We start from the raw sequence: 14,198 nt of genomic DNA on the forward strand, positions 1-14,198 counted from the left end.
AAAGAGCAGTGACATAAAACATTAAAAATTAGTGGATAAAGAAAAGCTCTCTAGGTATCAGTGTCTCTCCATACACAATAAAGTTCATTTTAAATACAAGAGCAGGAGCGCCTGGCTGGCTCAGTTGGTAGAGCATGCAACTCTTGATCTTGGGGTCATGAATTCGAGCCCCTTGCTGGGTGTAGAGATTACGTAAATAAAACTTAACGAAATCTTCAAATACAAGAGCAGATCATAGAGCCCTATTTTCTGTGCTAAAAACCAGGAACAATAAATAATCTGTCATCTAATAGTCCTTTCAGAACTACTTCAGAAATATATACATGAATATAGGTATAGATCTCTATGCCACCTGTAGTGAATATATTGGCACTTTGATACTGGAGGTTTAAAAAAAATACACCTCTGTTCATTCCACTGTCCTGCTATGTCAGGATTCTTAGAGCAGAAAACAGAATCTACTCTAACAAATTTAAAGCAGAAAGTGATTTATTTCAGGATATCAGGGAGTTAATAAAATTTTTAGGAAAGCAAGATGTCAAACTTAAATGCTGCATAGTGAAGAGTAACATTCAACCATACAACAGTAGTCACTGGAGAAAACCCCACTGAAGTTGTCACTACCACTGGGGACCTGTGACATCAGGGATCAGATAGTAGGACTGCTGCAGTCCCAAATGCTGTCCACACTCCCATGTTATTCACTTCTGCCTCTGATGTCTCACATGGGCATGTGAATTGGATACAACCTAGGTACATTCAGAGCCTTAGTTTCAAGGAAATCTGGGAAAGAATATTTGGCTTTCCGGATTCTGTAATACAAGAAGACATGCCTGAAAGGCATTGGAATGAATGTTGAGTAAAACAGTGTTTAGAATCTACCATGAATCCATCTGTGTCTACTCCTTCCCTGTAGCAGGGATCGAGGAAAGAGGTTATAAGATTGTGCTGCAGGAGGATCAGAGAAAATGCACAGTTTTAAAAAGCATATACAGGGATGCCTGGGTGGCTCTCAGTCAGGACATTCCTTCACCTTTTGTTTTTCTAGAAAATACCTATTCTTGCAATATTTAACTCTTGTCCATTCTAGATTTTTCTGGCCATCATGAAGATACTAATTGCTCCCACCTCAGTGTACTTATATCACCTATAACAATTTTAATTACTTGTTACCTTTTCTGACTTCCTCATTAACTCATAAGCCCCCTGAGGACCCTGGGGTCAAAAACTACATCTTACTTATCTTTCTATCCCCAGTGTCTAGAGTGGAACCTAGCACATAAATGTTTAATGCATGTTTATTGAATCAGTGAATAAAAAAACAATCTTAGTCTCTCCAAGGTACTAGATGAGTTTAAGAATGTAACACTCTGGATAGGATTTTAGGATTTGCTAATATGATTAGCACGCGCATGTCCATATAGGGAAAAATTTGGAGTACAGAGGCCCTGACAATATAGCTCTCCTATAAACTATTTCAAGTAAGCCCAAGAAAGAGAAATTTGTGATATCAGAAATGAGGGACAAGAATTATAAAAGGACCCCAAGACTACTTTCAGTAATAGCACAAGCTAACACGCAGCCCAAAGACAAGACTCTGCTGTCTGTCTCCAGCTTTCTTCTTGTGAGCAGTCAGTTCACACGACCTGTGTAGCCAGACCACGCCTGAAGGGAGATGAAGACCATCACATCTTTGGTATCTTCATCTTTTTTTCAAAATTCTGTAGAGATATCCTAAAGAAGACACTAGCAGGAAGAGCTGGGGAAATAGTTTCTGTTTTAGTTTTCCTTTGTGCTCCAGGAAATAAGCATTTTGGTTTTATGTCCAGTGTCTTCATTTGACTAAATGAAGTCATTCATTTGCCTAAAAGAAGTAAGTAGAAAGAACAGTTTAGGCAATGGATAAGAAGCAGCCAGGCTTACCCTGCCATCTTAGAGCTCTTCTAGGACTACCCCAACAACCAGTATGATTTATTACTGTAGAGACCACAAAAAGACTGCAGGACCCCATCCTTACCTATAATGAAAAGATTTCTGTGGAAGTACTCCTCATGCAGTGCCTGAACCAAGGAAGATGAGAAGGCATTCCATACTGGGAAGGAGTAAAGGAGGCTAAGAAGGTTTATGAAGTGCACAAAAAAATAAATAATAAATAATAAATAAAAAGTGTATGAAGCTAGAATGAATCTGCGTGAGCAGATGGCAACAGTGAGATGGTTTTCCGCATGCCACATCATCCACCTGACTTTATACTTATTAGCTAGAAGACAAGTAACAATTGACCTTAACTTTATAGAACTGCTAAGATTACGTAGATCATATCTTCAAAGTACTTTAGACCAGGAAAAGATATTTAATAAAGGGATACCACCTTAAAGGGAATAAAAGTAGAGGGGGCGTTTTTCTAGTTTTTTAATATTCAATAACCTACATTAATCCCTTGATTTTTTTTTTTTTTTGTTACTGGATAATTTTATATCTATAGTCAATAAACGTTTGCTAAACACCTTCCATGTGCCAGGCAGTAAGAAAATCAAAGATCAGTAAGACATGATTCCTTCCTATAAAGAGGATGTAAAGAGGTATGTGGGAAGTAGAATGAACAGAATTTGAATAAGGATTTAGTCATTCATATAACATTCCACAAATATTTTTTGAATACCTAGTTTTATTTTAAGTGCTGGGGACACAACCATGAATGAAACAAACTTGGTTTCTGCCCTCCTGAAACTTACCCTCTGGCGGAGAGGACTGAACAGTAAATATATAAACAAATAATTGCCAGTTGTGATTATTATTAAGGAGCAAACAGGTTGGGGTGCCTGGGTGGCACTGCAGGTTAAATCCTCTGCCTTTGGCTCAGGTCATGATCTCAGAGTTCTGGGATCAAGCCCCGCATCAGACTCTCTGCTCAGCAGGGAGCCTGCTTCTTCCTCTCTTTGTCTCTCTGCTTGCCTCTCTGCCTACTTGTGATCTTTCTGTCAAATAAATAAATAAAAATCTTAAAAAAAAGGAGCAAACAGGTTACTGTGGTAGACAACAATGTAGATAAGGATGTCAAATTAGATGCTAGTGGTTAGAGTCAGCCTTTATGAGGAAGTATTTAAGCTGAGATTTAAAGGACAAGACCAGGGCGCCTGGGTGGCTCAGTGGGTTAAGCCGCTGCCTTCGGCTCAGGTCATGATCTCAGGGTCCTGGGATCGAGTCCCGCATCGGGCTCTCTGCTTAGCAGGGAGCCTGCTTCCCTCTCTCTCTCTCTGCCTGCCTCTCCATCTACTTGTGATTTCTCTCTGTCAAATAAATAAATAAAATCTTTAAAAAAAATAAAAAATAAATAAATAAATAAAGGACAAGACCAAAGCTAGACCCAGCAAGAAGGCACAAGAGACATCATGTAAAACCCTGAGGTTAGGGACACCTGGGTGGCTCAGTGGGTTAGAGCCTCTGCCTTCGGCTCAGGTCATGATCCCAGGGTCCTGGGATTGAGTCCCACATCGGGCTCTCTGCTCAGGGGGGTGCCAGCTTCCTCCTCTCTCTCTGCCTACCTCTCTGCCTACTTGTGATCTCTGTCTGTCAAATAAATAAATAAAAATCTTTAAAAAAAAAAAAAAAAACCCTGAGGTTTAAAAAAAAAAAAAAAAGACTGGTACATTCAAAGGGGAGCAAGAGGCAGAATGGAGACTAGTGGTATAGACTTCTCTATTTTGGTGACTAGATAGTTGATGTCATTTTCTAGAAAAGGTAGTGCAGAAGAAGGAAGATAATTCAAACTTGGCATATGTTGAATTTGAGTTGCCTATGCACATCCAAGTGATATTCAGCAGGCAGTTGGCAACTTAAGAGGAAGGTATGGATTTATTAGTCCTTATGGAAATAATTCCAGGAATCAAAAAAATTAGGCACCATCAGCTAAACACCATTGGATAAACCTGAGAAAATAGCCAAGATTAACCATGGAAAATGTATAGAGTGAAATGAAATAGCATCGGGCCCATTCTGAGCAGAGAAGACCCAAGAAAATAATAACTAGAAAAGTTAAAGGGTAACTGAGAGAAATGGTATAAAAGCCAAGAAAGAAAAATAATTTTAAATAACAATGATTCAGTTGCCTGGCTAGCTCAGTTAGTAGAGCAGGAGACTAAACAATTCATGTCATGAAAGATCGAATAAAGCATGGATTGGAAAATGTCATTGAATTTTACAACCAGAAGAAAATTCATGACCATATTATAGTAATGGTGAAGAGCATAGGTTGTAGAGCTACACTGCTTGTTTTTGAATAAGAGTTCAAAAGGACACTGCCACTAGCTGTGTGGCCTTGACTAAGTTACTTACTTACCCTCTCAGTGCTTCTGTTTCTGAATCAATGAAGTGAGGTTTTTCATAATACCTGCCTCACAGGGCTGTCATGAGGAGTAAATGAGTTAATACTGCTTCAAACAGTTCCTGGTACATAATAGGCATTGATGAATGTTGCTCTACTATTGCCATTATGATTATTAGTGAAAGCAATTTTCTTCAGGTAGGAGAACGGAATGGAAGCCGAATGGCAGCCAGTTGAAGAATAAATGGAGGTGAAGAAGAGGTGATAGTAAGTGTGAGTTCCTTTCAAAAAGTTTGGCTTTTATGGGGGATATAGAGGATTGGCGACTAGAGATAAACTCAAGGCTATGGACAGACTTTCTTAGGAAGGTGAGACTTGAAACTGAAGGAAAAGAACCAGCCAGGAAGGAAATATTGAAGATAGAGAGGACAGGTGATAGAACAAGATTCTGGAGGCAGTAGAAAGGAAATAAGATCAAAGCACAGGTAGAAAATTCTTAGGTTTGCACACTGTCTTGTTTGAGGGGGACAAGTTGGGAGGATGGTTGCAGATGTGAATATAGTAGAAGGAAGTATATATCTAATAACTTCTATAATAGGGGCATTAGCTACTGAGAACAAGGACTGGGAAAATGAATTCAAGATTTTCTGCTGGATGGGAGTGGTGCGACACCTGGTGGCTCAGGCAGATACATGTCTCACTATTGGTTTCAGCTGAGGTCATGAGCTCAGTGAGATCCTGTGAGATTAAGTCTGGTATCAGGCTCTGCACTCAGTGGGGAGTCTGCTTGAGGTTCTGTCTCCCCCTCTCCCTCTGCCCCTCCCCACCATGTGCTTGTGCACGCTCACACTCTCTCTTTCTCTCTCTCTCTAAAATAAAATTTAAAAATTTAATTAAATTAATTTATTTATTTGAGAGAGAGAGATAACAGAGGGAGAAGGAGAAAAGACTCCCCTCTGAACAGGGAACCGACATGGAGCTGGATCCAGTACCCCAAGATCACGACCTGAGCTGTAAGCAGATGCTTAACTAACTGAGTCACCAGGCACCACTAAAATAATTTTTTTTTTTTTTTAAGATTTATCTGCTGAGGGAATTGGGAAGAAATGGCTGACCAAGGGCAGGAGAAGAATTCCTCAGTAGTGTTGTAAGCTCTATTAAGACTAAAGACCATAAATCTGTAATGGCACCAATATCACAATGAACTCTAGCTGTTTTAGCAGCTCAGTCATGGGCACAGGGAAGATGGAGTGTTAGATTGATCCAAGATAGGGAGTTTTTAGGATCAGCGCTAAAGAAAGACAGTCAGGACAGTGTCCTAATGAGAGAAGTTGAAGCAAGTAAGCTTGGAGTTTAGATTCTGTGAAGAAGGAAATGGAAGGTAGGAAAAAGCAGAAGATTATAGATACCAGAGGTCACAAAGAGCTCTGAAATGGTGTAGTGGAAGCACAGGAGCAGGAGGACCAGAATATTGGAATTTTGGTTTCAAAGCCAACAAAATTCCTGAATTGCAGCTCTGGTGTTAGTGAATAATGCTGAAGTGGATTCCATTCTTGAAACAGGAAGGGAAAACAAAACTAGTTTTGTTCTGTGATTCCAAGCTTCCTGGCTTATTCTTCAGCATTGCTTTCTCTCATTTATCCCAAATATCCATGGCATTTATTTTAACTACTAATTATCAGCATTCTCAAATAATCAGAAACAATTGATAATTAGAATACAATTGATAATCTAAAACTCACGTATCTGCCTTTAAGATACTCACGTATAAATTCAGCTCATCTGTGAGATACCTTATGTGTTTATGGACAAAAATGAGTAGGACATAAGCTTATAAGACTTAAGACTTATTATGACCTAAGGGGGAAATGTGTATCTTGATGGTAAGTATAGTGGAAAGTGGTCCCTGGTATTTCTACTTTTCCAGCAGATTTACTTTCCTAACATTATTTTGCCAAAGCTTTTACTACTAAAAGTGCCTTGCTAGAGTTCACACTACCTTAAGTCAAAAAGTATTATCTGCAAATATTACTTTAGCATTACCATTGCCCAGCAATAGAGATGATTCTGGAAGCATATGGGATAGGAGGAAAATCCGTAGACTTTTATATATTTATTATGGAAGATCTACATATTGATAATTGAATTTTTAAATTTAATATTGATAATTAAAATTTCGCTTATTTAAGTTGTATGTAATGGTTGAGGTTTTCTGTCATTTTTCCCCTTGCAATGCCATTTTATCTTTATCACTTTGATGTTTTTAGGGATTTTGTCCATAGAACAGCTCATCAGCCGGGTAGGTGTAATTGGTGTGACTCTCATGGCTCTTCTTTCTGGATTTGGTGCTGTCAACTGCCCATACACGTACATGTCCTATTTCCTCAGGTAAAAAGAATTTTGTCTCTTTTTTTTTTCCTGTTACTTCATGAATACATATGTCCTAGCATTCCATCACCATTAATACTTAAATATGAGGTCTCTGACACTGCTTTCTAAATTCTTTCCCTCTGTCTTTTAAGGCATTATCCTAGGAATCTCTCCAAATAAATAATCTTATATTATTTGCCCTTTGTTTGTCCTACTTTCACTTATTTTTAAAATGGTTATTTCGGGGCACCTGAGTAACTCGGTTGAGTGTTCCACTCTTAATTTCGGCTCAGGTCATGATCTTGGGGTTGTGAGACTTGAGATTGAGCCCCACATTGGGGTCTGCACTTAGCAGAGAGTCTGCTTGAGATCCTCCCTCTCCCTCTCCTTTTACCCCCACTCATAGGCATACACTCACTCACTCTCTGTCTCTCTCTAAAATAAATAAATCTTTTTAAAAATGGTGATTTTAGTCAGATTCTCTTTACTTTGTCTTACACTTTTTAAAGGCGCATGTCTCATGCAATGTGAGCTAATCCCCACTTCAGTAAATCAGTTCCTCCTAGAAGTAGAATGGTAGAAGGCAATCCCTTCTTGTAAGTTGTAAGAGTGCTTACATGTGCATCATAAATGTCATTGGCTCAAAGCTAAGAAAGACTATAAGAGAGCCAGTTACCTTCTATTGCCCTGAGACTGCAAAACTTTTAACTATAAAAAAAATGAAAGCAAAAGCATTTTTGCTTTTTATAGTCATTTTAGTATTCTCTAGAAAAGGTCCTTGAATTACTGGGTAACAACTAAGGTTTATGTGTTTCTCCAGCTGTCTTGTATTTATTATGCCCAAGGATGGGATCCCCAAACATTGCTAACAGTTTGTGCCTATTTATAGAAATGTGACTGATGCAGATATTCTAGCCCTGGAACGGCGACTGCTCCAAACCATGGATATGATCATCAGCAAAAAGAAAAGGTAAGATATCAGCACATTAAAAAACTTGTACTCCTAAAATTTCTCAACAAGAAATGTGACTATGAATTGGGGCTAACAGGGAATTTCATCTTACTTATTGTTGTAATAAATTAAAGTACCATCAAAGACTTAATGTCTAGTCTTGCATGAAAGAAATTTTCAAATTCCACTTATTTCCTGACTTTAGATAAATTCTCCTGAGATTAGCTATTAATATAATGTTTACATTTGAAGGTATTCTGTGTTGGATGCTCTAAAAGTCTATTGCCTTACATTTTTATAAACTTCTGCTTGCCTGATTTCAATCTTTTCAACTTCCTTTTCTCCAACCGCTTTGAAAAATCCTTCAAGTCTTCTAGCTATTGTCATTTTATCATTTAAGAAGCACTTTTACAATGTATTCTCCTAAAGTGGCATTTCTAGAAATCTATCACATTGAGTCATAGCCTAGGCTGTATACTCAGACTGTCTGAATTTGAATCCTTGGCCCACAATTCATAGTGTGGCCTTGAGGTGTTACTTTATGTCTTGGTTTCCTCATCTGTAAAATGGAAATAATGAGTTGACTTGTAGAACTCTTAGAACAGTGAACCACACAGAGCTGAGGAATACTATTGAACATACTAATATTGTCTCTGGAGGACAGTCATTAGGTTTTTGTGTTTTGTCTTCATTTATTCATTCATGTATTTTCATTCTCTTAGTAATTATAGGAAGCCTAGTTTATGCTAGGTACTGCACTAAATGCTGAACTCATAGAGATAGAATGAGGAACAAGATAAGTTACTGGGGTGCCTGGTTGGCTCAGTTGGTTAAGCGCCTGTCTTCGGTTCAGGTCATGATCCCAGAGTCCTGGGATCAAGCCCTGAGGCATCAGGCTCCCGGCTTGGTGGGGAACCTGCTTCTCCCTCTGCCCTTCCCCACCCCCCAACTTGTGTTCTCTCTCATGTGAGCTTCCTCTCTGTCTCTGTAACAAATAAAATATTTCTTAAAAAAAGATAAGTTACTGACTTCATGAAGCTCATTAGTCTACTATCTTTTTTAAAGTTCTATTACCCAAATAAAAACAATGACATAGAGGTTCTAAATTGCATGAGTGTTTCTGCATTTCATGTTTTGTCTTTCAACATTTTTCTGTAGTAAGACCCAGAGTCACGTCAAAGAAGGCTTAATGTAAGAAATAACATAGACTTTAGAATGATAAAGAGGGCCTGATTTACCAGCTCATTATTGATCTCCATTTCTGTATACCTGTCTTAGAGTATTGATTCACATGTTGAATATACATTTATTCTTTGCATTTTGTTCACATTGATTCTATACAGTTTATTTTACATAAAAATGTAAATTTAGATTTAAAAAACATAACAGTAAAAGCAGCATTATTCAATATTGAAAGATGATTATAAAGGAATAATACTATTTTGGTTCCTGTGATTGTTCTCCCATATACTATACTTCTTTCATTCATATGGAGAGATGAAAGTAATGACCCATGTCAAATGTGGAGGTACACTTTATTTAAGATTTATTTGAGAGAGAGGGCGCGAGTGCACGAGCAGGTAGGAGGGGGAGAGGGAGAAGCATGCTTCCTGTCGAGCAGGGAGCCCCTCATGGGCTCGATCCCAGGACCTGAACTGAAGGCTTGCTGAACCAACTGAGCCATCCAGGCATCCTCGATACTGTTTTCCACAGTCAATGCACTAGTTTGCATTCCCACCCATAGTGCACAAGGGTTTCCTTTTCTTTCACATCCTTGCCAACACTTGTTATTCTTGTCTTTTTTTATTATATCCATTGTGACTGGCATGAGGTGATATCTCATTGTGGTTTTGTTTTGCATTTACTTGATTGGTGATGTTGAGCATCTTCTCATGTATCTGTTGGGCATCTGTATGTCTTCTTTAGAATAATGTCTATTCAGGTCCTCTGCCTACTTTTAATCAGATTGTCTTTTTGGTGTTGAGTTGTATAAGTTCCTTATACATTTTTGGATATTAACCCCTTCTTGGATACATCATTTGCAAATATCTTCTGCCGTTAAGTAGGTTGTCTTTTTGTTTTACTGGTTTCCTTTGCTGTGCAGAGGCTTTCTATTTTGATGTTGTCCCAAAAGTTTATTCTTACATTTGTTTACCTCAACAGAGGAGACATATCCAGAAAAATATTTCTAAAGTGAATGTCCAAGAGATTACCACTGGTGTTTTCTTCTAGGAGTTGTATGGTTTCAGGTCTCACGTTTAGGTCTTAATCCATTTTGAGTTTACTTTTTTTTTTTTTTTTTTTTTTTTACATATAGTGTGAGAAGGTAGTCCAGCTGCATTCTCATGTAGCTGTCAGGTTTTCCCAGCACCATTTATCTAAGAGACTGTCCTTTCCCTTTGTATATTCTTGCCTCCTTTGTTATAGATTGAGTATGTAAGTATGGATTTGTTTCTGGGCTTTCTATTTCATTCCATTGATCCATATTGTGTTTGATTACTATAGCTTTGTAGTACATCTGGAACTCCAGGACTGTGATACCTCGTTTTGTTCTTCCTTCTCAAGATTGACTTGGATATGTGGGGTCTTCTGTGGTTCAACACAAATTTTTGAACACCTTGTTCTAGTTCTATGGAAAAGGCTGTTGATATATGACAGGGATTGCACTGAATCTGTACATTGCCTTGGGACTACAATTTGCAATATTTTATTATTTTTTTTAAGATTTTGTGTATTTATTTGACAAAGAGATCACAAGTAGGCAGAGAGGCAGGCAGAGAGAGAGGGAGAAGCAGGCTCCCTGCTGAGCAGAGAGCCCAGTGTGGGGCTCGATCCCAGAACCCTGAGATCATGACCTGAGCTGAAGGCGGAGGCTTAACCCACTGAGCCACTGAGGCACCCCTATTTTTAATCCTTCGTTTTGTTGATGTGATGTATCATGTTGGTTTTGTTTATACTAAACCGTCCTTGTATCCCTGGAGTAATTCCCATTTCATTGTGGCAAATGATCCTTTTAATATAGTCTTGATTTGAGTTTGCTTATATTTTGTTGAGGATTTTTGCATCTATGTTCATTGGGAGTACTGACCTGTAGTTTTCTCTTTCTGTAGTGTTGATTTTGGTATCAGGGTAATGCTGGTTTCATAGAATGAATTTCTTCCCCTTCTATTTTTTGGACCATTTGAGGAGAATAGTATTAACTCTTCTTTGAATATTTGGTAGAATTCACCTGTGATTCTGTCTGGTCTTAGATTTTTGCTTATTGGGAGTTTTTTTTATCACATTCAATTTTGTTGCTAGTAATTGGTCTGTTCAGATTTTCTATTTCTTCCTCATTTGGTTTTGGTATGTTTGTATTGTATTTGGTATGTTTCTAGGAATTTATCCATTTCTTCTAGGTTGTCCCATTTGTTGGCATATAATTTTTTGTAGTGGTCTCGTAATTCTTTGTATTTCTGTGGTGTCAGTTGTTGTTTCTTCTCTTTTATTTCTGGTTTTATTTATTTGGGCCCTATCTGTCTGTCTGTCTCTCTCTCTCTCTTTTTTCATGATGAATCTGACTAAAGGTTTATCAATTTTATTACCTTTTCAAAGAACCAACTCTTGGTTTCATTGATCTTTCTATTTTCTTTTTTTAGAGTCTATTTCATTTATTTCTGCCTGGTCTTTATTATTTCCTTCCTTCTACTAAGCTTGGGCTTTGTTTGTTCTTTCTCTAGTTCATTTAGTTATAAGGTTAAAGTGTTTAAGATTTTTCTTATTTCTTGAGATAGGACTGAATTGCTATAAGTTTCCCTTTTAGAACTGTTTTTGTTGCATCTGAAAGATTTTGAATGATTGTTTTTCCACTTTCATTTGTCTCTCTATATTTTTTATTTGCTCTCTGAGTTCTTCATTGACCTATTGGTTGGTTTGGAGCACATTTAGCCTCCATGTGTTTGTGTTTTTTCCAGTTGCTTTCTTGTGATTGATACCTTGTTTCATACCATTGCAGTCAGAAAAGATGCATAGTATGATTTCAGTCTTTTTTAAATTTATTGAGACTTGTTTTGTGGCCCACATGTGATCTGTCCTGGAGAATGTTCCATGTCCACTTGAAAAAAATGTGTATTCCACTGTTTTGGGGCTGGAATCTTCTGTATCTAGTAAGTCCATCTGGTCTAGTTCAGAGATGCTGTTTCCTTATTGATTTTTGGCCCAGATATTCTCTTTATTGATGTAAGTGGGGTATTAATGTTCTCTACTATTATTGTGTTACTGTCAATTTCTACATTTATGTCTGTTAACATTTGTATTATGTACTTACATACTCTGATGTTGTGTGCAAAGATGTTTACACTTATTATATCCTCTTGTTGGATTCATTTCTTTATCATTACATAATGCCCTTCTGTGTCTCTTGTTAAAGTCTTTGTTATAGACTCTGCTTTGTCTGATAAGTACTGCTACCCTGACCCCCTCCCCACCACGCCTCACCCCACTTTCATTGGCATGGAATATGTTTCCCAGCCCTTCATTCTCAGTCTGTATGTGTCTTTGGGTCAGAAGTGAGCCTCTTGTAGGTAGCATACAGATGGGTCTTGTTTTTTCACCCATTCAGTCATTCTATGTCTTTTGATTAGAGCATTTACACCATTTTCATTTTAAAGTAATTATTGATAGGCATGTACTTACTGCCATTTTTTCCATTGTTTTCTGGCTATTTTTGTAGTTCTTCTGTTCCTTCTCTTGCTCTCTCTTGCTATTTTCTCTTGTGACTGATGACTTTCTTTAGTGTATGCTTGGCTTTCTTTATCTTTATTTTTTGGTTATCTATTACACATTTTGGTTTTGTTGTTACCATGAAGTTCATATATAACATCCCAAGTATGTAGCAATCTATAAATTGATGGTCACTTAAGTTCAAATACATTCTAAAAGAACTTTTTTTGCTCCCCCATTTTATGTATATGTTGTCATGTTTTCTATCTTTATATAGATTTCAAGGTATATAGTTATAAAGATGTAAAGATTTCTATATATATAGAAATCTTTACATCTTTATAACTTTATAGATTTATAACTTTATATTAACTTTATAGATATATATATATCGATATATCTAGACATACATATAGATATATATCTTCATATTATCCTTTTCTTCTACTTAGAGCCTTTTCTTTTCATTTAATGAAGTCCCTTTAACATTTCTTCTAAGGCCAAATTAGTGGTAATGAACTCCTTTAAGTTCTTTTATTTTTTTAAAGATTTATTTATTTATTTGATAGAAAGACACACAGCAAGAGACGGAACACAACAGAGGGAGTGGGAGAGGGAGAAGCAGGCTTCCCACCAAGCAGGGAGCCTGATGCAGGGCTCAATCCCAGGATCCTGGGATCACGGCCTGAGCTGAAGGCAGATGCTTAATGACTGAGTCACCCAGGTGCCCCTGAACTCCTTTAACTCTGGGAAACTCTCCTTCTATTCTGAATGATAACCTTGCCAAGTAGAGTATTCTTGCATGTAGGTTTTTTCCCTTTCAGTACTTTGAATATATTATACCATTCCTTTTTGTTCTGCCAAGTTTGTGCTAAAAAAATCAGACAATAGCCTTGTGGGATTTCCCTTATGTATAACTATTTGCTTCTTGCTGCTTTTAAGAGTCTCTTCAATAGTTGACATTTTAATTACAATATGTCATGGTGTGGACCTCCGTGGGTTTATCTTGTTTGGAATTCTTTGCATCCTAGGCCAAGATGTCTGTTTTCTTCCCCAGGTTAGGGAAGTTTTCTGCTATTTTTTTAAATAAGTTTCCTGCCCCTTTCTCTCTTTCTTCTTCTGGGACCCCTATAATATGAGTGTTTGTTTACTTGATATTGTCCAATAAATCCCTTAACCTTCCCTTATTTTTTTTTAATTCTTCTTTCTTTTTGCTGTTCAGCTTAGGTGGCTTGCATTAACTTGTCCTCTAGATCACTAATTCATTCTTCTGCATCCACTAATCTGGGTTAATTACCTCTAGTATATTTTTCATTTCAGTTATTATATCCCTCAACTCTGGTTCTTTTTATATTTTCTATCTCTTTGTTAAAGTTCTCAGTGAGTTCTTTCACCCTTCTCTCCTGTCTGGTGAACATCTTTATGATCATGATTTTATACTCTTTATCAGGCATATTGCTTGTCTCCATTTCATTTATCTCCTTCCATTCTTTTTATGAGGTTTCATCTTGTTCTTTAGTTTGGAGCATGTTCCTCTCTCTCATTTTGCCTGCCTTTCTGTGCCTGTTCTATGAATTTGGTAGAATAGCTACTTCTCTTAAACTTGAAGGAATGCCCCTGTGTATGGTCATCCTCTGTGTAGACTGTGTGACTGGTAATTTTGGTTAACTGACTGGAGCTGTGGCTGCCATGGGCTGGGGGTCCTGAAGCACTCCATTCTGGGTCTGGGATGTTCAGAGCTGAAGTGGATGTGGTCTGGGATGGTCCTGGGGCTCTCTGTACAGAGAGTGCCTCAGCAAGATAGCTGAAGGTAAATTGAGGTGGGGGGCACGTGTCGTGAGCCTCGCTCTG

General features: G+C 37.7%; 1 protein-coding gene across 4 annotated transcripts in view; it reads left to right on the forward strand.

The window, feature by feature from the left end:
- GPR89A (G protein-coupled receptor 89A) overlaps window positions 1-14,198 on the forward strand; it is a 59,766-nt gene that overhangs the window by 15,164 nt on the left and 30,404 nt on the right. For all 4 annotated transcript variants that reach the window (XM_082685137.1, XM_082685139.1, XM_082685138.1 and 1 more), the window contains exons 6-7: window positions 6,592-6,712; window positions 7,584-7,664. In XM_082685137.1, coding sequence (XP_082541263.1) covers window positions 6,592-6,712; window positions 7,584-7,664 — 202 coding nt within the window. The remainder of the gene's footprint in view (window positions 1-6,591; window positions 6,713-7,583; window positions 7,665-14,198) is intronic.

Source organism: Mustela nivalis (genome assembly GCF_964662115.1).
Source record: "Mustela nivalis genome assembly, chromosome: 10".
Classification (NCBI taxonomy): domain Eukaryota; kingdom Metazoa; phylum Chordata; class Mammalia; order Carnivora; family Mustelidae; genus Mustela; species Mustela nivalis.